This window comes from Schistocerca serialis, chromosome 5 (genome assembly GCF_023864345.2).
Source record: "Schistocerca serialis cubense isolate TAMUIC-IGC-003099 chromosome 5, iqSchSeri2.2, whole genome shotgun sequence".
NCBI classification, from domain to species: Eukaryota; Metazoa; Arthropoda; class Insecta; order Orthoptera; family Acrididae; genus Schistocerca; species Schistocerca serialis.
Genome location: NC_064642.1, coordinates 457,737,666 through 457,765,039, shown reverse-complemented (window position 1 = coordinate 457,765,039; position 27,374 = coordinate 457,737,666). Strand labels below are relative to the sequence as shown.

The window sequence follows — 27,374 nt, the reverse complement described above, 5'->3', positions numbered from 1 at the left end:
TACGAATGGGGAATCCCCGAATCATCTCTGGCTCTCCCTCGCTCCTCTCAACCGCCCTTCGCTCGCACTGTTCTTTGTTTTGAACGGTATTTTGCACCGACGAGTGCGCGTGTTAAGTTGCTGGTAGCGTTTAAAAGATTTTATTATAATCCTAGTATAATTATTATGAAAATATGATAAGTTCTTGGTTAAAGGACAACAATTCGACGAAGTGGTCGGAAGGATTTAGGTATGTCCAATTCATGAAAAATCGAGCGTACCATTGCGGCATAAGCATTATTCGGAATCGAACCTGGAGTAGGACTTTCCACTTCCTCGTTGCGTCAAGAAATCATAAATGAAGGTGTCCTAAAGTAGGCAATCAAAGATGACAGCAATACTGAACAGTACAGTGATGATGATAACATTGTGAAAATTGACACAAACGACACTGAAAATTGCGACAGAAAGTTTAAAAAAGCAAGCTAAAAGAACGGATGCTTCCTCTGACAAATCCCATTCACTAGCTGACATTGGAGACAGAGTAATCATACCCATTCCAGATGTAGATAAAGGCAGAGGTGACCTTCGAAACATGAGTAATACTTCAAAAGACTGATGAGCGGCCTACCACAAATTCCTCTCCTGTGGCAAACCCTTCATCTCAGAGTAGCACTTCCAATCTACGTCCGCAACTGTTTGCTCGATGTATTCCAATCGCTGTCTTCCTCTGTATTTTTTTACCCTCTACAGCTCCCTCTAGTACCACGTAAGTTAATCCCTGATTTCTTAACAGATGTCCTACTACCCTCTCCTTTCGTCTTACTAGTGTTTTGTATATGTTCCTTTCCTCCCCGATTCTGTAGAGAACTTCCCCATTCCTTACCTTATCAGTCCACCTAATTTTCAACATTCGTCTACAGCCCCACTTCTCAAGAGCTTCGATTCTCTTCTTTTCTGATTTTCCCACAGTCCACGTTTCACTATGATGCAATTCTGTGTTCCAGACGTACATTTTCAGAAATTTCTTCCGCAGTTTAAGGCCTATGTTTCGTACTAGTAGACTTCTCTTATTCAGGAATTCTCTTTTTGTCAATTTTTGTCTGCTTTTTATATCCTCTTTGTTCCGTCCGTCTCGAGTTATTTTGCTGCCTAGGTAGAAAAATTCCTTAACTTCATCTACCTTGTGATCACCAATCCTAATGTTACATTTCACGTTGTTCTCATTCCTACTAGTTCTCATTACATTTGTCTTTCTTAGATTTACTCTCATTCCATATTTTGTATTAATTAGACTGTTCATTCCATTCAGCAGATCCTGTGAATCTTCCGCACTTTCGCTAAGGGTAGCAATATCATGAGCGTATCTTATCATTGACATACTTTCATCTCGAATCTTAATTCCAGTCTTGAATTATTCTTTTATTTCTGTTGTTACTTCTTCTATGTATAGTAGGGGATAGAAACAACATTTCTGTCTTACACACTTTTTAATCCGAGCACTTCGTTCTTGGTCTTTCAATCTTACTGTTACCTTTTGGTTCTTGTGCATATTGTGTATTACCCGTCTTTTCCTGTAGTTTAGTCCTAATTTTCTCATAATTTCGAACATCTTGCACCATTTCACATTGTCGAACGCTTTTTTCAGATCGACGGATCCGATGATTTGTCTCGATATTTCTTTAGTCTTGCCTCCGTTATCAACCGCAATGTCACAAGTTCCGCTCTGGTTCCTCAACCTTTCCTAGAGCCAATCTGATCGTCATTTAACACATCCTCAGTTTTTTCTCATTCTTCTGTATATTATTCTTGTAACCAAATTCGATACATGAGCTGTTAAGCCGATTGTGCGATAGTTCTCGCACTCGTCGGCTCCTGCAATCTTCGGAATTGTGTGGATGATGGGTTTCGGAAAGTGAGATGATATATTGCCAGACCCATACATTGCACACACCAACGTGAATAGTCGTTGTTACTACCCCGTCCCAATTATTTTATAATTCTGATAAATGTTATCTATCCCTTCTGCGTTATTTGATTTCAATTCTTGCAGAGCTCTTTTAAATTCTGATTCTAATACTCCTTTTCTTCTCCTATCACTTCATCAGGCAAGTCTTATCCCTAACAGAGGCCTTCATTGTCCTCTTTCTACATATCCGCTCTTTCCTTTACATTTACCCGTGGAATTCCATAATTGCTCTCTTAATGTTACCGGCCTTGCATTTAGGTTCACTTACTTTTTCGATTTCTTTCTGTTTTTCATGTAGACAATTCGCCTTTCACGCACTTCCTATTTATTTCATTTCTAACGATTTCTATTTGTGTGTTCGTGAATTTCCCTCAACATTTTGGTATGTCCTTCTTTCATCAATCAAGTGGAGTATTTCTTCTGTTACCCATAGTTTCTTCGTAGTTACCTTCTTTCTACCAACGGTGTTTCTTACAACTACTGTGATTGCTCTCATTAGAAATGTTCATTCCTCTTCAAGTGTAAAGGCTAGTGAGCTATTACTTATCGCATTATCTATAGCCTGTGAGAACTTGAAGAGCACCTCTTCATTCCTTAGTACTTTCGTATAACACTTCTTTGCTCATTGATTTTTACTCATTACTCTCTTAAACTTCAGCCTACTCTTCATCACTACCAAATTGTGATCTGAGTGTACATATGCTTCTTGGTACGCCTTATAAACCAGTATCAGATTTCGGAATTTTTGCCTGACTATGATGTAAACTAACTGAAGTCTTGCTGTATCTCTCGACATTTTCCAAGTATTTCTCCTTCCCTTGCGATTTTTGAAGAGAGTATTCGCTGTTACTAGCTGAAATTTGTTGCAGAACACATTTGATTTTTCTCCACTCTCACTGCTAGTATCAAGCCCATATTCTCCCGTAACCCCTTCTTCCTCTCCTTGCCCTGCAGCCGCATTCCAATCGACCACGACCACCAGATTTTCATCTCCCTTTAGTACTGAAATCCTCGTTCAATATCCTCGTACACTTTCTCTACCTTTTCGTCTTCGTTTTGCCACGTCGGCATGTATACCTGAACTATCGTTGTCGGCATTTGTTTGCTGTAGATTCTGTTGAGAACAGCCGTATTACTAAACTGTTCACTGTAACTCTCTCTCTCTCTCTCTCTCTCTCTCTCTCTATTGACAACGAATCCTTCTGTCGGTATCCCATTTTCTGCTGTTGTTAATATTACCCTGTACTCATATGACCAGAATTCTTGTCTGATTTCCATTTCACTTCACGGATCTTTACTATATCTAGACTCAGCCTTAGTATTACACTTCTCAGACTTTCTAGCTTCCCTACCACGTTTAAACTTCTGACAGTCCACGCCCCGACTCGTAGAACGTTACCCTCTCGCTGATTTATCCATCTTTATTCATGGTCTCCTCCCCCTTCGCAGTCCCCTCCCGGGGATCTGAAAGGAGAACTATTGCGGAATATTTTGCCCATGGAGAGATCATCAAGACTTTTTTTTATTCCATTACAGGACACATGTCCTATGGAGGGTGGGAATACGTTACGGACTCTGGGATGTCTGGCAAGTTCGTCGATATAGTATGGAGCTCCGGTACAGGTCACTCCTCATGTGATTCCGACGAAGTGGTCTCGGTTTCGGGAGTCACATCGGAGGGGATGCTGGACGCTTTCGAATCTTAAACAGCAGCTGATGTGTTATTATACGGTCTGAACTCCGGGAGGGGAGAGGCCTCCTCCAACGGAATATTACTTTTTCAGAAGGGCAGAGATGGGAAGAGGAATCGTATGACTGCTCACCATCTTGCGTCCGTCTACGCTTGTTCTGAAGTGAAGATGGTGATGGAGCGGGAGCCACAGTGGCGAAGTCCTTACCCGAGGCTAACGGTGGAAATGCGCTAGGACCGTCAGACAACGGCTCGCGTTGCCCCTCAGAAATTTTGTTAGGAACAATGGCTGTGTGATTACGAAGGCTTTTCTGGCGTAATAATTGATAATATTCGTCTCGGGTGTGCATCCGGATAATAACGTCATCTTGACACAATATTTCCGCGGTACAACTGGACGCCATCTGCTGGTACACGATCTCGCCGGAACTGACTTCTCAGCGCAAGCGGCGGTCCCTATATAGGCCACAGAAGGCCCACAACGCGTGCGCGAGAAGGTGCTGTAACTGCCCTCTAGCGCAAGAAACATACCGCGCCACCACATTGTGCTCATTACATTTAAAACAGTTTCCTTCTCGTCCTGGGTAAGTTATATGTACCTGGTATCCACACTCCTTCAAATGAGGGAATATTCCGTTTGACCAACATGATTGATCTACACTATAAACTTTTAAACGATGTTGAGCGGACGGGGATTCCCGTAGTATATTACGTATGTCCCCAGCCGGGAGAAGGACAGTCTTGAAGAAACTGTCGTCAACTTTGGGTGGAAGGTGAAACACCCTAACATTCGTATATGCTACCTGCGCGTTCGCCAGAATAACCATACCATTAGAGCCACCACGATGAATGAAACGGACTTCTTGTCTGTGCCACAAAAGGAGTCTAGAAACTTGGCATGAAACACATACGATTCAGAGTCGAAGAGCTGTGTGAACCTGTTGTGACGTGACCTTGATCCTATCTTCGAGAAAGAACTGCTACAATATAGCACAGAAGGTAACTGAAAGAAATACGCAATGAGATCAACAGAAATGAATTTTTTTTCTTGATGCGTCCCCGGGAAAATACAAACAGAAAGACACGATATTCAGTAGGATATGTGATCATTACGGACATAAATAAACTTGCTTCATCGCGCTCTCATGTTGGCCACGAGGCTGGCAAGACGTTACTGCGGTAGGTCTTTCCATTCCTCCTTCAGGGTTGTTGAAAACTGCTGGATGGTCATTGGAGCATCTCGACATGCAGCAGTGCATCTCCGCAAGACATCCTATATACTGTCGATTGGATTGAAGATAGGGGAACGGACACACAGTAAACCCGCCGAATAACCTCGTTCCAAGAGATCCTCCACCTGCGCTTTTCGATGCGATCACGTATTGCCATCTATAAAAATGAAGTCAGGCTGAATACACCCCTGAAAAGACGCACGTATTGCAGGAGTACAGTGTCACAACAACGTTGACCAATGAGTGTATCATGTTCAAAGATCCGGAGGTTAGTACACACATAAAACATCACGCCTCCCCACACTACAACACTTTGAACACAAAAACGATCACGTTCGTCAATGTTCCTGTGTGCATTACGTGTTCCCATCTCTTGCCACAAGAGGTTATGTCCACTTTTGTTGAGCGCGATCGTGTTAGTGGCACAGGTGCTACTTTGTGGGTGTCATAATGTTGCATGAGCGCACTGACCTCCACATCTCTGAACACATGCATGAGCCTACTGACATCCAAGTTCTTTCCAAAGGTGGATTCGGATCTTACTTCATTTTGTGGATGGCAAACTGCGACAGCATCGAAGTCAGCAGGAGGAGGAGGTGTTGGACCGAGAAGATATTCGGCGAATGGACTGACCTGCCGGCTCCCCTCGCAAAAATCCCACTGAACACGTGTAGGCTGTGTTTGGGATGTTTATTTCAGCACGTCTATATGCCCCAAAGGCCATTCAGCAGTCAGCAGTTGTCAACAGAGATGGTAGAGGAATGTAACGCCCTGCCACGAAAACCCCTTGCCAACCTTGTGGGGAGCACGCGAGCTTGGCGCAGAACATGCACTACCGTCCATGTGTGGCCACACACCCTGTTAACGACCATGTCCCGCCGTTCGTAACGTTCAGTGGACCATCGTGGATAGCTGCGAATTCATTTAATTGTTGGCCTTAAATAACAGTGATATTTCTGTTCATTTCAATCCGTTTTTCTTTCAGTTACCTTTTGTACCGTACTGTACTGTACTGTACTATACTGCAGCAGTTTGTTCTGTGTGTGGTCCCAGATTCATCGAGCAATGTTACTTGGCAGTCCTTAAGTTTTGCACAAGATTCTGCTATTTGGTCCGAAATACCGGGCAAAATAGTAACGGTATAGAGAGAAAATCATCACAAAGAAATAATACAGAAAATTCTATACCTAGACAAAACTTTTGAGTATGTAAAACAGACTATCAAGAATGTTGTTTCTCGTTGGTCTTAAGCGTCGAAAAACTATTATTGGATAAGAGAAAATGGAGCTAACTTTCAAAGAAACCGAAAGGACTATGAATGTGTTAAAAAAGACGTCCCTTTCTATTACTTGTTTAAAACACTTGCAGTACTCTAAAAACAAGTCGAAAAATATTATATTCGCTAACTGATTGACTGAAACATTTGATATATCTTGTTTCCTTTGCTCTGAATATTTCCAGTTTGTCCGGTTCAGTGTTCAGCTGCTGATATGCACGTGTACTTAATATGCATTCACGTAGTTATGGGCCACTTTGAATGCAAATGTCACCGTATATTACATGCGTTATTCTAGTGAAATAACGAAACACGAGTTGTTTAGCCTGCCTTTAACAAAAGGTAAACAACCAAAACATTTGCGGAGAAATAACAAAAAGTAGTGAATAATATACACCGTCCCCAAGTGAGTATCATCCAAGTGTTCTATCCCTAACTCATTCTACCGTTTCTATTTGCAGTGGTAAATTGTTTCGGTAGATATACGGGTGTAATTGGCGATACCTGTCGGTCCACAAACTACACGATGCGGCAGTGATTAAAACATTCAACATACTTTGAAGAAAGTTGAACTATAAGTCTATAAGTCCGCATCCAGACGTCCTCGGCTGCGTTTTCAGTCCTTAAACATTTTCATATGAATTTCAGGTTGGCTCGTTTATAATGTTAAGGTGTACTCTTATCTCCACCTTTGTCTAAAACAGTTATTTGGTTTTATTCTTTTTTCTGTTTCCTCGAGACCGTGCTAGACAAAGCAATTGAAGATGAAACTAGTCACTACATAATTCGCAGACGTCTGGTAAGAGAGTTATGTCTTCCACTCCTGTATGTTCCATGGGACATTTGTTTACTTTTTCTAGTAAATTCCAATGAGGATCTCCCCATGGTTCTCATTCAGCAATTCTCAGCGCTTCAATGTCTTTCGTATAGTGAAATCCATTTATCACCGCTGTAACATAAAACAGATTTTAGGATCTCTTTCCACATTCGTTGGAATAGTTGTTAAGTAAGCTTTGTTTACTTTACTAGATGTAATACAGGCAATTTTTGTTTTAATGTGCATTTGTTTTGCTGTTCATCAGTTCTTGTCTTCAACCGCACAAAAAAGAAAAACTCATCAACCGGTCCAATGATTTCATTATTGATTTGTATTTCTTCCTTTTGAATGTATCGATCAGTTATTATTTCAGATCTATTTAATAAGGCTAAAATAATGGTTGTTGTTGTTGTTGTTGTTGTGGTCTTCAGTCCTGAGACTGGTTTCATGCAGCTCTCCATGCTACTCTATCCTGTGCAAGCTTCTTCATCTCTCAGTACGTACTGCAGCCTACATCCTTCTGAATTTGCTTAGTGTATTCATCTCTTGGTCTCCCTCTACGATTTTTACCCTCCATGCTGCCCTCCAATACTAAATTGGTGATCCCTTCATGCCTCAGAACATGTCCTACCAACCGATCCCTTCTTCCAGTCAAGTTGTGCCACGAACTACTATTCTCCCTCCTCATTAGTTATATGATCTACCCATCTAATCTTCAGCATTGTTCTGTAGCAACACATTTCTACAGCTTCTATTCTCTTCTTGTCGAAACTGTTTATCGTCCATATTTCACTTCCATACATGGCTACACTCCATACGAATACTTTCAGAAACGAATTCCTGACACTTAAATCTATACTCGATGTTAACAAATTTCTCTTCTTCAGAAACGCTTTCCTTGCCATTGCCAGTGTACATTTTATATCCTCTCTACTTCGACCATCATCAGTGATTTTGCTCCCCAAATAGCAAAACTCCTTTACTACTTTAAGTGTCTCATTTCCTAATCTAATTCCCTCAGCATCACCCGATTTAATTCGACTACATTCCATTATCCTCGTTTTGCTTATGTTGATGTTCATCTTATATCCTTCTTTCAAGACACTGTCCATTCCGTCCAACTACTCTTCCAAGTCCTTTGCTGTCTCTCACAGAATTACAATGTCATCGGCGAACCTCAAAGTTTTTATTTCTTCTCCATGGATTTTAATACCTACTCCGAATTTTGCTTTTGTTTCCTTTACTGCTTGCTCAATATACAGATTGAATAACACCGGGGAGAGGCTACAACCCTGTCTCACTCCCTTCCCAACCACTGCTTCCCTTTCATACTCATCGACCCTTATAACTGCCATCTGGTTTCTGTACAAATTGTAAATAGCATTTCGCTCCCTGTATTTTACCTCTGCCACCTTCAGAAGTTGAAAGAGAGTATTCCAATCAACATTGTCAAAAGCTTTCTCTAAGTCTACAAATGCTAGAAACGTAGGTTTGCCTTTCCTTAATCTATTTTCTAAGATAAGTCGTAGGGTCAGTATTGCCTCACGTGTTCCAACATCTCTACGGAATCCAAACTGATCTACCCCGAGGTCGGCTTCTACCAGTTTTTCCATTCGTCTGTAAAGAATTCGCGTTAGTATTTAGCAGCTGTGACTTATTAAACTGATAGTTCGGTAATTTTCACATCTGTGAACACCAGCTTTCTTTGGGATTGGAATTGTTATATTCTTCTTGAAGTCTGAGGTTTTTTAGCCTGTCTCATACATCTTGCTCACCAGATGGTAGAGTTATGTCAGGACTGGCTCTCCCAAGGCAGTCAGTAGTTCTAATGGAATGTTGTCTACTCCGTGGGCCTTGTTTCGACTCAGGTCTTTCAGTGCTCTGTCAAACTCTTCACGCAGTATCATACCCCCCATTTCATCTTCATCTACATCCTCTTCCATTTCCATAATATTGTCTTGTATAGACTCTCTATATACTCCCTCCACCTTTCTGCTTTCCCTTCTTTGCTTAGAAGTGGGTTCCCATCAAAGCTCTTGATGTTCATGCAAGTAGTTCTCCTTTCTCCAAGGGTCTCTTTAATTTTCCTGTAGGCAGTATCTACCGAGCGAGGTGGCGCAGTGGTTAGCACACTGGACTCGCATTCGGGAGGACGACGGTTCAATCCCGTCTCCGGCCATCCTGATTTAGGTTTTCCGTGATTTCCCTAAATCGTTTCAGGCAAATGCCGGGATGGTTCCTTTGAAAGGGCACGGCCGATTTCCTTCCCAATCCTTCCCTAACCCGAGCTTGCGCTCCGTCTCTAATGACCTCGTTGTCGACGGGACGTTACACACTAACCACCACCACCACCAGTATCTATCTTACCCCTAGTGAGATAAGCCTCTACATCCTTACATTTGTCCTCTAGCCATCCCTGCTTAGCCATTTTGCACTTCCTGTCGATCTCATTTTTGAGACGTTTGTATTCCTTTTTGCCTGCTTCATTTAGTGCATTTTCGTATTTTCTCCTTTCATTAATTAAATTCAATATTTCTTCTGTTAACCAAGGGTTTCTACTAGCCCTCGTCTCTTTACCTATTTGATCCTCTGCTGCCTTCACTACTTCATCCCTCAAAGCTACCCATTCTTCTTCTACTGTATTTCCTTCCCCCATTCCTGTCAATTGTTCCCTTATGCTCTCCCTGAAACCCTGTACAACCTCTGGTTCTTTCAGTTTATCCAGGTCCCATCTCCTTAAATTCCCACCTTTTTGCAGTTTCTTCAGTTTTAATCTACAGTTCATAACCAACAGATTGTGGTCAGAGTCCACATCTGCCCCTGAAAATGTCCTACAATTTAAAACCTGGTTCCTAAATCTCTGTCTTACCATTATATAATCTATCTGAAACCTGTCAGTACCTCCAGGCTTCTTCCATTAGTACAACCTTCTTTCATGATTCTTGAACCAAGTGTTAGCTATGATCAAGTTATGCTCTGTGCAAAATTCTACCAGGCGGTTTCCTCTCTCATTTCTTCCCCCCAATCCAGATTCACCTACTACGTTTCCTTCTTTCCCTTTGCTACTATCGAACTGCAGTCACCCATGACTATTAAATTTTCGTCTCCCTTCAATACATGATTAATTTCTTTTATCTCATCATACATTTCTTCAATTTCGTTGTCATCTGCAGATCTAGTTGGCATATAGACGTGTACTAGTGTGGTAGGCGTGGGCTTCGTGTTTATCTTGGCCACAATAATGCCTTCACTATGTTGTTTGTATTAGCTTACCTGAAATCCTATTTTTTTATTCATTATTAAACCTACTCCTGCGTTACCCCAATTTGATTTTGTATTTATAACCCTGTATTCACCTGAAAAAAAGTCTTGTTCCTCCTGCCACCGAACTTCGCTAGTTCCCACTATATCTAACTTAAACCTATCCATTTCCCTTTTTAAATTTTCTAATCTTCCTGCCCGATTAAGGGATCTGACATTCCACCCTCCGATCCGTAGAACGCCAGTTTTCTTTCTCCTGATGCGACGTCCTCTTGAGTAGTCCCCGCTCGGAGATCCGAATGGGGGACTATTTTACCTCCAGAATATTTTACCCAAGAGGACGCCATCATCATTTATCCATACAGTAAAGCTGCATGCCGTCGGGAAAAATTACGGCCGTAGTTTCCCCTTGCTTTCAGCCGTTCGCAGTACCAGCACAGCAAGGCCGTTTTGGTTAGTGTTACAAGACCAGATCAGTCAGTCATCCAGACTGTTTCCCCTGCAACTATTGAAAAGGCTGCTGCCCCTCTTCAGGAACCATACGTTTGTCTGCCCTCTCAACAGATACCCCTCCGTTGTGGTTGCATCTACGGTACGGTTATCTGTATCGCTGAGACACGCAAGCCTCCCCACCAAGGCAAGGTCTATGGTTCATGCGCAGGGGGGGGGGGGGGGGGGGGAATAATGGTAAAACCACGTTATTTAAAGTGTCCGGTTGTTATACTAATCAGTCACTATACAGGGCGAATCACCCAAAACTTGCATTGCAAATATGTCGAAAATAGAAAGTGCTAAGGATGTACTGTTTTCACAGAATGGATTGGTAGTCAGGTGCTCGTATTAGCCAATAAACAGATTGTAACAAAACTTACTAAATATACTTTTTGTGCAAACATGCACTTTCTGAAATGGAACATTGGCTATTGACATTAACAGACTAAAAACAGGGTAAATTAGATTGTCAGTGGTTTTCATTGTAGGAGTTTAGTGCGAATCGTTTACGAGATATCGTATTGTGCAAAGTTTACATGCTGACACTTGTTTGTGCCATTCAATCTGCGCAGTTGCTATCTACGATGTTGTTATGTTTGCTTACAGTGTGCATGTGGGTTCCTTGATTGCACCAAAGCTTGCTAGTCAGTCAGAGTGTGACAGTCCAAGGAGTAGGTCGTCAGTGGACGATGGGATTATTCAGGGCATGAATAGCCGAAATGCCCATTGAGTGTGAAGAGTGTAGGAAAAATGCAAGTCGTTCTTGTGCAGTGTATGCTGCAAGATATCCCAATAGACGTCAACCATTGCTGCAATTATTTGTCAACCTCATCAACCAGTTATGTGAAAATGTTAGTGTAACATCAAGACAACGTAACAGAAGGAAACAAGTCATGACACTAGAGAGGAAATCAACGTTCTTGCTGTTGTTGTAGTTGATCCGCCCGTTAGCTCCCACGCAATCGCACGAGGAAGAGGCGCGAGTCAGGGAAGTGTCCTACGCTTTCTCCATCGACATAGGTTCCATCCCTATCACATCTCTCTCCATCAAGAGCTACAGAGGAACAGTTATGAGAATGGTGTTAACTTCTGCACACGGGCACTGAGACAGCATACTACAGGTGTATCATGTACTCGTATTTTGTTCAGTGATGAAGCCACATTTTCCAGTCATGGCCAGGTAAACCACCGGAAATGCATTACTAGTCTGTTTACCATCCCCGTTGCCTTCGTCAGGTGGAATGTCAGCGTCTATAGAGTGTAAACGTGCGGTGTGGTGTAGTGAACAATCCACTCATAGGCCCATTTTTCATAGTTGGGACAATGAACGCGCACAACTACCACAGCCTCCTAACAGACCAGAAGATGTTCCCCTGCAGACTAAGAGGAACCTGTGGCACAAAAATGATTGCTATCCACAGCCCACATTGCACTAAGTACTACAGCATGTCTTCACGAATCGTTTCCAAAACTTTGGGTTGAACGTAGATGACCTGTGCCTTGGTCGGCCCGTTCCCAGATTTCACGCCTATAGACTTTTTTCTGTGGGGAAAGGTGAAAGACGCTGGTTACAGGGGCTTATCAACAGCACCCGATGATATGCAAGGACGTATTACTGCAGCCTACTCGGACATCTTCGCTGAAATGCTAGACGTATGTAGCAATCGCTTCACACCAAACTGGAAGCATATATTGCCTCTGCCGGCGGTAATTTTGAATACAATCTGTGATGCTCAGTTGTCTCATTACCGTTCAGAATCCACGTAACTAGTGATGCACTTGTTCTTTTGTGTTTGAGAAATCGAAGTAGAATCCTACAACAAATGCCACTGACATTATAATTGACCCTACTTTTAGTTTGTGTATGTCAAAAGGCAATGTTACATTTAAAATAGAATGTTTGCACAAAAAATAAACTTTCTAAATATTATTACAATCTACTTATTGGCTAAAAATACGAGCCTCTGACTACCAATCCATTCTGTGAAAACCACATACTTTCCATTTCCGCAATGTTTGCGGTACATGTTTTCCGAGATTCACCTTGTGTATCTTTATGCCGTGTGTTTCAAAATCAATATCGGCGTTTAAGGCTTTGTATCATTTATTAAATTCAACTAAAAATTGTAAATAATACATCAAATGAAAGAGCAGCGGCAAAGGTAGTCTGTATACTTGGGCACATGCACTGTTTCCTGTGTTACAAAGCGCTAGTAGCAAATATGGCGACTAGTGAACAGAAAGTTTTTTTAATCTTACAGTCTGCAAAGAATGATTGTGTTGTTACAGTGCAAATTGGGTTCCGCATTAAGTTCCACTGTGATTCTCCAAGTGATAATAACATCAGTAGATGGTATCAACTCTTTGAAGACACAGGCTGTCATTGCAACGGCAAGAGTACGAGACGACCAAGAGTGACTGAAGAACGTGTTGGACGAATGAGAGAGTGTTTCACGTGTAGCCCAAGAAATCAGTTCTGAAGGCTACTCGTTAAATAGGAATACGGTGACGTCTGTGTGGATACTTTTAACGTTCTTGTCGTTTTCAGTTATTACAATCTCAAATCCTACAGAGTAAGGGTTTACATGCCAACTTTGCAAACGAAATGTAAATGCATGACGATGAAGATCGTCTTCAGTGATATATCGCCATTTCACCTAAGTGCAAATGTGAACACAGAATGTGCGGATCTTGGGGTCAGCAAATCCTCACGAGATGGTACAGTTTCAACGAGACTCCCCTAAATTGAATATTTTTTGTGACGTACCAAGGCGGGAAGTTTATCGCTCTGGAACTATGGCTCTTCCCACAACTGGAAGAAGTTGAACCACAGAACTTTATTTGGCGTCAAGAAGGTGCGCCACCTCACTGGCATAATAAATCAGTACGCATTTGGTTAATCGACATTGTACCCGATCGCTGGATTGGCCGTAGGAGGCTGGATGACAGAAGTCGCTTCGCATGGTTTAAGTTCAACCGATCTGACATCTCATGGTTTCTAAGTTCAACCGATCTGACGTCATGCGTGTTTTACGTTTTGGCGGGTTCTTAAAGGATTATTCGTACCTCCGCTACCAGCCATCTATCCAACTTAATAAACAGATTTGAAGTACTTGTTCTAACAATTACTTCAGACACACTGATCTAAGTTTGAGGAGAAATCGCCTTTAGATTTTTGATTGTGACTTTTGATTTAACACTAGTTCCGCTCTCTGCGTGTGAAAACCTCTGGCATTTTCTCGACCAGCTTCTCACGAGATGGACTGAACTCCATTCAGGATCTTCCCAGCACACAAATATTCGAGATTAGCATCACGAATCGAACTCAGGACCGCCGCATTACTATCCAGTAAAGCAAGCCAAGAGTCTGCGAGGCTGGTTATCAGTCACCGTGATCTCCATTTTCGAGATAAAACTTGTTTCACACCAGTGCCGTAGTAAGCTGCAACCGCTGAACAGACCTTCTGAAATTAATAATCATTTTTTTAACTGTGATCTTTCAAAAAATGTGAAACTGAAAAAAAAAAATCTCTATACCAGTAAGAAAGCGGAGAGAATGAATTTTAAATTTTTGAAGCAGCATAGATTGCTCGGTCAAAATCGATGCAACGTTAGACATCTTTGTCCGCTACTGCACTATAGGAAAGTCTTGGTGCCCTGTGAGTCTCATGATCTTCAGAATATGTGTTATTCTAACGTATAGAGTCTATTCTATAAAGTTATTTAAAATCTTAAAGTTACAGTTGCTACGTTTTTAGTTACGTGAGCAACGAAAATAATTCTGTATAAAGTTAGTGATTTTCGTAGGATGTGTCGTTTAAATAGAAAGAAGTTTGAGCAGGATTACCAGACATTCACTATGACTTCTGGTTACAGAGTGGCACTGATTTTTATTTCAGGTTATCGTCCAAAGTCAGTCCATTTGACTGTGTGTGTGTGTGTGTGTGTGTGTGTGTGTGTGTGTGTGTGTGTGTGAGAGAGAGAGAGAGAGAGAGAGAGAGAGAGAGAGAGAGAGACCACTGACTGACACTTAAAGAGTGGTATATAGCACATCATCACCAGTGAAATCACTGCATTTCTTCGATTCGAATATCTAGAAAAGGAAAAATTCGTTCAAACTAGAAAACAAGGGTAGGAAAAACGAGTTTTTCCTTCCATTCTCATGGACATTTACCGGTAAGCATATAATGCTTTGAAACAGTAAAAATAATAACAGTAATTTCGTGAAGTGCACAACTGTTTTTTTCGACCTAACACGCATTAAGGTGATGGTCGTCTTCGTGACATTTTCCATGAAATTCTTCTAGTTTTGAAACAGAGAAATGTTGCTATTGTTAACTCGTTTTTGATCGTGAACGATTTTGCCCATATTTGAGTTACGGAAAAAAACAGAAACCAGTCAATTAGATTCTTTCTCGTTTTCGTCCAACGGATGTTCGCCCATGAAATCGACCCTCTATTACTGTTAACTCTAGCTAACAAATTTAGTTACAGCTTCTGGGCTGAGCGGCCGTGGCTGATATACAAAACTATTCCCTGACGTTTCGTCTCCGACTGCGAAAAACATCTTTAAAGTTAAAAAGACGTCTGCATCTCCGAAGATATCTCCCGCAGTCGGAGAGTAGTTATTCGTCTCCGGCCGGTGTGGCCGTGCGGTTCTAGGCGCTTCAGTCTGGAACCGCATGACCGCTATGGTCGCAGGTTCGAATCTTGCCTCGGGCATGGATGTGTGTGATGTCCTTAGGTTAGTTAGGTTTAAGTAGTTCTAAGTTCTAGGGGACTGATGACCACAGATTTTAAGCCCCATAGTGCTCAGAGCCATTTGAACCATTTGAAGTTATCCGTCACCACGACTGGAGCGGCTTGTACACCAAAGGAGTCAAAGCGACGCGCCGCCTAGCCGCGGGCACACTAGTAGACCCGGGCAATAGAAGAAGTGCACTAGAAAAGCCGCTGTGATATAAACGATAACAGTGACTTTTGAACTTGTGTGATTAGTTTGCGTGGAATTTGTATCTATCAAAGGACATTGATTATTTGCGTGTCGCCAATTGCTTGCGACTCATCATGTAGAAACAAAAGTTAAGTATTGTCGTTTCAATTACTGTAATAAACTCCATTAATATGCGATGCTTATATGTTGTCTAGTTATCCGAGAAAACGGATTCCTATGCAACCTAAAAGAGACGAGTGGGCAGGATCAAACAAGAAACACTTAGAAGGGACGTCTTACCTGGCTTGAAGAAGGATTTCCGACGGAACTCTGCAGAAAATATTTATCTTGACCGCACTGTGAAAATGGCTGTGGAGAACGAAACGTTAACAGCTCCGGTGCCAAACTCACAAAGGCGTATCAGAATGTCCATCGCTACTGTTTGTTGCAGCGAGCTTCGCAGCACAGCACCAAGCATGGGAGATATTCAGCCACCAGGAATTAGGCAACCACTCGAAATATGGGCACTTTACCCTTCTCTCTGATGAATGCTCTCCGCCCAGGGATTCTGTCTCTCAAGAAGTATTCGAGGCAGTTAACAGTCTGAAGAGTAATACAGTGTTGAAAGTCTTCCATAAGTAATTGAATATAGCCTGCATCATTGGATAGCAAGAAGTGTTAGATATAAGCAGGAATATACAAAAACTAACAAACAAATATCTAGGGACCTCGGGCGTAAATGCCGCCACTCTGAGATGAAGAGGTTGGCACAAAAGAAGAATTCATAACGGGCCGCATCAAATCAGGCACAAGTCTGTTGGCAGACAAACAGACAGAGAGAGAGAGAGAGAGAGAGAGAGAGAGAGAGAGAGAGAGAGAGAGAAAGAAAGTGAGTTGTACTTTGCACAAGCGGCTCAATCGTTCTCTTTTATGGACAGAAAATTTCTCTTTCTCTCTCTCTCTCTCTCTCTCTCTCTCTCTCTCTCTCTCTCCCCCTAGGAAATTAATCAGAAACGAGCTTGGAATATGGTCAAGGATCCTGCAGGAAATCAAAGTTAAGGATATTGGTCTCTAATTTAGCGCACCTGTTCTTTTTTCGATTCATATATACGGGAGTAGTCGGGCTTTTTTTCCACTCGCTTCCGACTGTTCGCTGCGAGAGATTCATGATAAATGCGGGCTAAGAGAAGAACCAGTGCTGCGGAGTACTCTCTGTTTTACATCGAATCGTAATTCCATTAGTCCCTTATTCTTTCTGAAATTATTTACAATTTATTCAGCAGGAGGAACCCTTATTCTTACGTCATTCATGTGGAGCTTTGTGCAGTGGTCAAATAATGGTAATTCTGTTCGGTATTTCTGTGTGAATAATTTTTTAAATGCCTGTTTTAAGGCATCGGCTTTACTTTTTGCAGTTTTCCGTTTCCGCACCAGAATGTACACGAGTGACTGATTAAAAGCTTTCGTCCATTTCTGAGATTTTGAGAACTGCCAGAATGTTCTTTGAACACAAACTAAAGTATTCCTGACGACAGTGACCATGACACCCGCAGAAACCTCGAGAGTATTGCAGCAAATGACAAAATTTTGGAAACCGCCTATGAATCATTCATCGAGCTTACCGGATAAGTCAGTGCGGTCGCATGCTTGCAGCGTAGCAAAATAAGTTCTAGATAACTATCGCTCCGTGTCGTAGACACGAGTACGCCATGGAGGAATACTGGCATTAATTTATGTTCTTAGGTTTTAACGGCCAGTGACAATCTGAATAAAATCATTTTGGGTATTAGGCTGCGCCATTATGAAACACTAAAACAACTGAAACGCAGCGTTTCGACCGACTTTGCAGCAGTCCTCTTCAGGGCGACTTACTGCAGGCGGTCAGCTCGTTGGCATTTTATTTGTTTTGGAGTTTATAATGACGCGGCTTAATACCCAAAATGGGTTTATTCAGATATTGGCATTGTATGTGATTGAATGGTTGACCACGTGGATAACACAAAGGAATACAATCGCAAACTTTGGAAATGTGATGGTATAAAGGGTGTCAGGAACGAAATTGCTTGGTAAACTACGAAAACTACGAAACGAAGTTCTACAGTTCTCGAGAGTCCGCCCGGATGCTACGCGATCCAGGCGGACAACCGACAATTCTGCAAGTTAGGAATTGCACAAATGGTTCAAATGGCTCTGAGCACTATGGGACTCAACTGCTGAGGTCATAAGTCCCCTAGAACTTATAACTACTTAAACCTAACTAACCTAAGGACAACACACACATCCACGCCCGAGGCAGGATTCGAACCTGCGACCGTAGCGGTCGCGCGTTTCCAGACTGTAGCGCCAGAACCGCTCGGCCACCAGCGGCCGGCCGTATCGCACACAAAGCGAAGTACCAGAAAGAAAGGGCAAGAAAAGAAGTTTATGGAAACGCTAGAATAATGGACAGGAACAGTCAGCCTGGCGCTAGAATCTGCAGTTCAGGCAACAACTGCATGGGGGAAACAAGTATTAAATTAGATACGTTAAAAGTTTGGGGCTGAGAGGCTGCGGCTGATGTATAACATTCTTTACTAACATTTAGTTTGCATTTTGAGAGAGATATTACACAAAAATAACACAGTATCAAGCTCTCAGGAGAATCATCAGGATCATAATATACACACTGTGAAAATTTTAAGAGACAGGGAAACAAGAAGGTGATTCTAAAAGTCGATAACTTTTAATGGAGAATGAGGTAATTAGTCAAAGGTAACCACGCAATCTGCATCACGTGACAAATCTTGATGCGCTCTACGGAGCTCAAAATGCTCTTGTATATTGGGGGCCCCTTGTGCTTCTGATGTTGTCAGTTGTATTTATAAGGGTATCTCCCGCAGGTGGAGACAAAACATTGGTAAATTATTTTATGTTAACAGAAAGAGATCCTAGCTGTGGAAGCATTCACCCATTTTTTTTTTCGAGTTATCACTCTTCAGACTGGTATGATGTGTCCCGCCACGAATTCTTCTCCTGTATCACCCTTTTCATCGCAGAATAGTTCAAATAGCTCTGAGCACTATGGGACTTAACGTCTGAGGTCATCAGTCCCATAGAACTTAAAACTACTTAAACCTAACTAACCTAAGGACATCACACACATCCATGCCCGAGGCAGGATTCGAACCTGCGACCGTAGCAGCAGCGCGGTTCCAGACTGAAGCGCCTAGAACCGCTCAGCCACTGCGACCGGAGCAGAATAGCAACTGCAGCCTACGTCAGTTATTTGCTGGATATATTCCAATCTCTGTCTTAATCTACAGTTTTTACCCTCTACTGCTTCATCTAGTATTATGGAAGTTATTCCCTGATCTCATAACACATATCCAATCATCCTGTTCCTTGTTCTTGTCAGTAATATTCTTTTCCTCGCAGATTCTGTGGAGAATCTCCTTATTTCTTATCTCATCAGTCCACCTTGTTTTCAACATTATTCTGTAGCACCACGTCTCAAAGGCTTTGATTCTCTTCTGTTCCGGTTTTTCCACAGTCCATGTCTCGCTATCACGCAATGATGTGCTCCAAACGTACACTCACAGAAATTTCTTCCTCAAATTAAGGCCTATATTTGACATTAGCAGACTTCTATTGGCCAGGAAAGCCTTTATTGCTTGTGCTGGTCTGCTTTTTATGTCCTCCTTGCTGTGTCCGCCATGGGTTATTTCGCTGCCTTGGTAGCTGGGTTCCTTAACTTCGTCTACTTCGTGCGATTCACTCTCAATCAATATTCTGTACTCATTAGACGGTTCATTCCGTTCAGCAGATCCTGTACTTATTCTCCACTTTCACTCTGGATAGCAACCTCATCAGCAAATCTTATCATTGATATCCATTCACCCCGAATTTTAATCGCACTCTTGAACCCTTCTTTTATTTCCCCTATTGCTTCTTCGATGTGTAGACATAACAGTTGGGGCGAAAGACTACATCCCTGCCTTACAACCTTTTTAATCCGAATATATCGTTCTTGGTCTCGCACTCTTATTGTTCCCTCTTGGTTCTTATACCTATTGAATATTACTCGTCTTTCCCTATGTCTTACCCCTACTTTTCTACGAATTTAGAACATATTGCGAACGCTTTTTCCTGGTCAACGAATCCAATGAACGTGTCACTCTTGCTCCCATTATCAACCGCAGCGTCTTAACTGCCTCTCTAGAGCTTTTACCTTTACTAAAGCCAAGCTGATCGTCATAGACAGATTCTCATTTTGCTTTTCAGTTATTCTGTCTATTAATCTCGTCGGCAACTTGGATGAATGTGCTGTTAAACTGATTGCGTGATGATTCTCGCATTTGCCGGCTCTTGCTGTCTTAGAAATTATGTGGATGATGATTTTACGAAAGACTGACAGTATACTGCCAACGTTATACACTGTATACACTAATGTGAACAGTCGTTTTGTTGCGACTTCCTCCAATGATTATAGAAATTCCGACAGCATGTTATCCATCCCTTCTCATTTATTCTATTTGAAGCTTTTCTGCGCTCTGATTCTGATACTGGATCCCCCATGTGTTGCCCGTCGATTCCTGTTTCTTCTTCTATGCCGTCATCCGACAGGCCTTGCCTCTTCCAGAGGCCTTAAGTGTATTCTTTCCACCTACCAGCTCTCTCCTCTGAGTTTAGCGGTGATGATGACGATTATGTTGGGTTTGTGGGGCGCTTAACTGCGCGGTCATCAGCGCACGTACAAAGTCCCAATTTTTACACAGTCCAATTTTTTACATAGCCCAAGCGAGCCACTGTCATGAATGATGATGATGATGATGAAGACAACACAAACACCCAGTCCCCGGGCAGAGAAAATCCCCAAACCGGCCGGGAATCGAACCGGGACCCCGTGATCCAGAGGCAGCAAACGGTGGAATTCCCTTTGCACTTTTAGCGTTACCACCCTAGCTTTTAATTTCACCGAAGGTTATTTTAAATTTTCTATACGCTGAGTCCGTTCTTCCGACGAACATTTCTTTTTCTATTTCTTCACATTTTTGCTACAGCAATTTTGCCTTAGCTTCCCTGCACTTCCTGTTTATTTCATTTGTAAGTGATTTGTACGGGGGTTGGAACGTAAATACTGGCAACTATTGACTCACAACCGATGCAAAAAGAATTACATGTTTGCATCTATCACTGTCCTTTAGTTACCAGGACTGTGTAGAAACAGTTGCCAGCGATGTGGAAGACGTAGTACACCGTTAGCAGAGCCTGTTCTGTTGATGGTGCTAATGGAGCGGTCTACTGCCTGTCGAATCTCTGGAACAGTTCTGAAGCGAATGCCACGAAATGGTTCCTTCATCTTCGGAATCGAATCAAAGTCACAAGGACTTAAGTTTGGGGAGTATGGTGGATGGTACAGTACTTCCCAGTCCCATCGACCGAACAGAACAGCCACAGCTTGCGCTGTATGCTCCCTCGCCTTGTGGTACAAAATGATAGGTGGGCTGCTCAGAAAGTGTCGCCACTTCTTTCGCAAAGTCGGTTGTAGGTGATGCTTCAAAAACGAACAGTAATACTGTGCATTGAGGGTCTGCCGTGGAGGAACGTAATGCGTTAGGATCACACCATCACAGTCGTACAAAAGAATCACCATAACTTTAGACCGCTCTATTCGCACCATCAACAGAACAGGCTCTGCTAACGTTATACTACGCCTTCCACATAGCTGGTAACGGGTTCTGCACAACGCTGGTGACTACTTTGACGGACAGTACCACGTGCAAACATGTAACTCTTTTGTATCGGTTGTGAATAAATAGTTGCCACTATTTAAGTTCCAGCTCTCGTATTTCTGTGTTATAGAATTTCGCTGAACGCTTTTGTACTTCATTCTTTCGTCAATCAACTGAAGTATTTCTTATCTTATCCAAGGTTTCTTCGCATTTACGTCGTTGTACCGACGGTTTTCTTTGCTCTTTTGAGAGATGTAAATTCTTCTTCAACTTAACTGCCTGCTGAGCTTCAACCTATGAAATTTTGAAGTATGTTAAATAATCGAGGAAGTTGAGTGTATATACACTGCCTGACGAAAAAGTGAAGCGGCCAGAGGGCATGGTCAGACGTCAGTGTAACATACAAGAACACTCCGTCATCGGGTAGTAAGCGATTAGAATAACAATTCTCTGTGGCAGGTGATCGGCCAGAAGAGTGCATTACTGTTGTTCGTGATTAATGTTGTCACCCGGACTAGTAGAGTATGTAAGTGGCGTATTCTTGTACACAATGTTACCAGAACGTGGCATAGTTTGAAAGTGGCCTCTTTGTGCGTCTCTATTTGGCTGGCTGGTTGAATCGTACAATACACCGATTTGTGGTCTATTCCGGCGTGACAGTCTGTAATGTTCAACTGCATGGGTATCTGAGGGTAGGTAAAGACGTAGATTTTTCAGTCGACCTCGTCTCTCCATCAAAATGGAGGATCCCTAATAGTACGCAATGCACAACGTAATATCTTCAAATCTGCGCCTGGCATCCGAGAACAAGTCATGGATCCACTTCTTTGTCATGCTGCACCATTGGTCAGAGACCAGCAGCACCCGGGTTAGGGAATTACCATCTCACGCTTGAGCTGCCGTTAGCACCATAAAACAAACGGCGGCGTCTGAAGTGGTACCGTAATGGGAAAGCACAGACTGCTGATGAATGTCGTCCCATTGTATTCAGCTAGCCACAGTTCTGCAGTACTCTTGACGACCATCGACGGCGCGTAGGACGACATGATGGGGACAAATTGATTTTTCCAGTGTTTTGGAGAGTCCTGGCGACATTGAGCCGTGCGTGGCTCGTGTTCCCGCCATCATGTACTTTACACCCTGTTTTTAACGTACTTCCACCTCACTACGTTAATTTAAATTACTACGGTCACTGAGTTGCTGCTTTGCCTGACCGTGACTGGTGTTAACAGCGCGTATTGATATATCCCCTCTCGTAGTATCTTTGCTGGACTGCTATTAGTTCTCAGTGGTTGTCTGTCGTAAGTGAGTTCGGGTCACGAGTTCCGGCTGCCAGTCAGTCGGAACATGTCTGGAGCGCAGTCCGGACCTATCAGTCAGGAGTTGCAGTGCAGCACTAGTGCAGTTGGATTGGAGCTGTGAGGTCAGTGTCGACATGGGTCGCCCAACCATTGCCGCCACGCATCGCTTGAGCCGGGCCACGGTCTTGGTGGATCGTCGGTCGGTTGTCCTACCGGACGACGCGTTTTGGCTCGCCGATCGCTCATGAGTCTGCTGCGTGTGTGTGCATTGATTCCCGATTTGTCTTCATGCGTGTTTAGTTACTGTTGGGTATCGTTCAGGTCTTCGTTCAAGTGTTTGTCGGGTTGTGTGTCTAGTTGGCGTGATTTCCACTGACGACTGTTTTAGATGTTGTCGGCATTCTGAGGAGTCGGTCGGTTACTGCGGACCAGGGAAGTTATCTCCACGCAGTGTAGTCGGCTGGGTCCGCTGGCGGTCCCTGCACAGTGTTGGAGCGTGTGTGAAGCTGTCCGATCGCTACGAGCTTCGTGGTCCACCAGCCCAGGACGTCAAAGTTGAGTAGGGGTTTTAACTATTCAAGCCACGTCCATTCATGTTGTGTGGTTCGTTTCGGTGGTTCTCTATTGAGGAGGTTTTCCTGTGAGCAACATCGAGTGTTTCTATTGCTGAAATTTAGCCGCCATGCGGTGCAATTAAATATATTGGTTGAATACAATTCGAGTGCACCAGCGGAATTTGCTACCTTATGACCGTTAGTGTGCCGGTTACCTGCCCTGGCCACTAACGTAATTTCAGGCAGCGTCCTTTCCTCACCCATTGTTGCTGTCCAACGTGGTGTGCAGTTTTAACAGCTAACACATATTGCATTGTGGATAATCACGTTCGTAACTTTTGGTGGTTGAGTTCTCATGCACCGATTGACGGAAAGCAAGTCGTTTTGTCGGTCGATCTGTGGCTGTCCCCTGGTTGGGTTCCGACGGATCAAGTGTAGTTGGGCTCACCACCGGTCTCATCTAAGTTAACAAGGGCAGACCGACCTCCCTGGAGGCTTCTGAGTGCCGTTTTCTTTATTGTCCTTCTCACTGGTGTTTAATTGTCTGTCTATAATCTATTATAGCCAGTGATTTAAAGATTCTTGTTTTTAATGGACTTCATGTATTTTTGAATTTTGGAAAATCAATTGTGGGCGTTAAGTCGCCTAAAGCCCTATTCTTGAAATTACCCCTTAAGCAAAAACATTGCGGCCTTCTGCCTTAAAAGATTATGGTAATATATTTTCAAATTTTCAAATTTAATTGTGGCCCTCAGCCGCTTGTATTGCACCTTGAGGATTTCCAGCCTAGCTGTGATACCATATATATTTTAATTAATTTATTTGCTATTTTAACTGCATTTTTATTTTGATAACTTTTAAGATTTCTTGTTTGGAGACCCTCAGCCGTGAAATAATTGCCTTTTCGAAACTCGTAGTTCTAAAGGTTCGGCTATGTGCCATTTTGGTTTAAAGGTGTTATTAAATTATAATAAATTACAATTTTGAGTGAACCTGACTGACACCTTATTTGCCCCTTTCGACAATCTTAATCACCTGTTCTGTCCTGCAGCGTTTAGCGGGCGTCTCAATCATGATGTGGGGAACCATCGGATATGACTTCAGGTGACAGGCGATTGTGATGGAATTGATGCCACACTGATACGTCACTGATAGCCTCTGTCCTCGTCTCTCAGACTACAGTATTGTGGTACTGTTTTTCAACAGGTCAGTACTCGTTCATGCATGGCACACGTATTTATGAACTGCCTGCTTGATGTTAAGGGACTCACGTGGCCAGCAAGGTTCTCAGATCTTTCCCTCATAAAACATGACTGTGACCAGCTCGGATGTCAGGCCTGTCACAGCACCACCATCGGGAATGTCAGGGACCACTCACAACAGAAGTGGGCCAGCTTGGAGAGGGGATACAACGGCTTTACGACACTCTTCCCAGCCAAATCGTTACTTGTGTACACCTTACGGTGTACAACGTGGTACCGATAAGTGGGCTCATACTACCAAGTAGTTTGTTAACTTGACACTTCTGAAATAACTGCGCATATCCTGTGATTCCGTGAGGTTTTATTTCTTTTCCTCCTCCCCTTCTGTGTTCTTCACGGTTTTGTCAGGCAGTGTATATGGACCAAAGCATTATGACCACCGGCAACAGCGAGACTGACGAATGGGAAATCATTCTAGAGACGGTATGAGACGCAAGTGGGGAGATTCACCGGCATAAATGTCTATGACAAAGGACTAGCTGCTATAGCCCGGCGCCTGGGAACGGGCATCTCGGAATGGGCTTAGCTGGAAGTTGTTGAAAGACAATGCAGCCACGATTAAGCGACAAGCTGTTGTATGTGCACGATTTGCCATAGAACATGCCGGTTGAAAGTTTGCCCTCCTTGTAAAGTGGGATAAGCGGCTATACGCGGAAAATATGACGACAGAGTGTAGTAATGGTGTAGGCGCTGGTGTTTCGGAGCACACCGTACAGCAAAAAAATGGCTCTGAGCACTATGGGACTTAACATCTGAGGTCATCAGTCCCCTAGAACTTAGAACTACTTAAACCAAACTGACCTAAAGACATCACACACATCCATGCCATAGGCAGGATTCGAACCTGCGACCGTACATCGTGCAGCATACATCGTTGAACATTGGGCTCCGTAGCAGACGACCGCAATGTGTTCCCAGTGACATCATCAGATACAGTTTCAGGATCATAAAGACTGGAGAGTGGATGAACAGAAACATACGTCGAGGCTCATGTACACCACCACCATGGCGAAAGGCTGCTCAATACATGCGCCGCACCACAGACGCAAGCCGGTAACGGCCTATTATGCTGTTTGGGAGACTCATCTGCGGCATGTGTTAGTAACTGAAAGCACCGTGAGAGCTGTGGACTTAATGAGTATTATTGCGGACCCACTGTGTCCCTTCAAATTTGATATCTTCCCCGACAGGGATGGCATCTTACAGCCGGATAACTGACCGTATCACAAGGCTATAATCTTGTTACACTGGTTTGAGCAGCTTGGTAGTCAACTCGAGTTGATGTCGTGGGCACCAAATTCGTTTGACCTGGAACGTGATGGAACATACGTGGGATGCTGCTGGGAGCCAACTGCGCTCCCGTACCACCAGTCCGTAATGTCTGGGAACCGCGTGACCTGTGCATAGACCTATGGAAACCTGTCAAGGACTTTTCGAACCCATTCCACGCAAGATCGATGCTGTATTACGCTGCAAAGGTAGACCAATATGCTGTTAAGTAGTTGGTCATAATGTTTGGCTCATAATTGAAAATATACGGCGCTGACTGTTGTTTTACATAGAAATTAAGAAAGGAGGGAGTGAATGGATACTGTGTCTCGTTGAGAGGCCACTGACCTTGGAACCCGTGCACGCTGCGACGACCTCCTGCAGCGTCCAGGGCGTCACGAGGACGATGAAGCCGAGCGACATGGCGGCCATGGAGCGCGTCGCGCTGCAGTTGATCCGTCGCTCCCGCGGGGCCATCTGCTGCAACAAGTGCCCCCAGCAGCACACACGTGAGAAAGCGCTTCAGCGATCAACGTTACTGGAACGTTGCGTTTTACACAGAAGCTGAGCAGCTGACTAGCACCTAGCTGACTACAAAGTGTTTCACGACGGAGTCCTTGCATAAAAAAGTTCTCCGTTTACTTGCCGCGTGAAATTTGGATAAAATCCCAAGCTTCTCATCTTCGTCTGGGGTAAAACTGACAGTCGGTTTTACTCCTGACGAAGATGACGGAGGTAGTCATCGGAAGCTTGGGATTTTATCCAAATTTGACGCGGGAAGTAAACGGAGAACTTTTTTATGCTAGCACGTAGCTTTTCACAAACAACGTAACCATTTACATTATTAATAATTTCAGTCGGTCTTCTGCAGTTCGCAGTTCAAAGCTGTTAATGTTGTAGATATCACCAAACGGGTAGACGGCTACTCTCCGTATACATGATACGTTGAGTTGCGGACAGGCACAACTAAAAGATTGTTACATACCGAGATTTTGCCCAAAGCCTTCTTCCGAAAAGAAAGGAAAACACGTGCACGCATTTACACCAGCAGACGACCTCAAGCACTCATGACAGCTATCGGGTCTGAGTGGCCGGAGGTAGCTGTCATGTGAAGTTTGTGTTCTTGTGTGAATGCGTGTATGTTTTCCCTTCTTTTCTGAAGAATACTTTGGCCGAAAGCTCAGCGTGTAACAGTCTTTTCATTGCACCTGTCTGCAACTCAACGTGACATCGTTACGGTGAATACCCATCTATCCTTTTCATAATATTGTTGACATCTCAACATGGAATTTCCATTGTTTGAGGTAGTAGATAGTAATTATTTGTCTTGTTTTGCAAAGAAATTAAATTTTTAATTCTCATCTATATTCCATCCATATTAAAATATTTTTGGAAACCACAACCAGTCAGTGAATGGTGTTGACTTACTTAAGTAAGGTACGACTTTCATCTTCAGACTACAATGGCAGTACAAAAAACATTTAACAAAAGTACACACAAATATTAAAGTTGTTCTTTTCAGTCTTGGCATCAGCTGTGGTTATCCTGCGGAGAAAGAGAAGCATAATGTGAGGAAACGTTCACTTCGTTTCTTCGTGTGCCCCTTACATAAAAACTTTTAAATATTT

General features: G+C 43.1%; 1 protein-coding gene across 1 annotated transcript in view; it reads right to left on the bottom strand.

The window, feature by feature from the left end:
• LOC126481992 (uncharacterized) overlaps window positions 1-26,178 on the bottom strand; it is a 65,857-nt gene extending 39,679 nt beyond the window's left edge. Inside the window, exon 1 of the mRNA XM_050105956.1 lies at window positions 26,095-26,178. Within this exon, the coding sequence (XP_049961913.1) occupies window positions 26,095-26,178 (84 nt within the window). The remainder of the gene's footprint in view (window positions 1-26,094) is intronic.
• Between the last annotated feature and the right edge of the window lie 1,196 nt (window positions 26,179-27,374).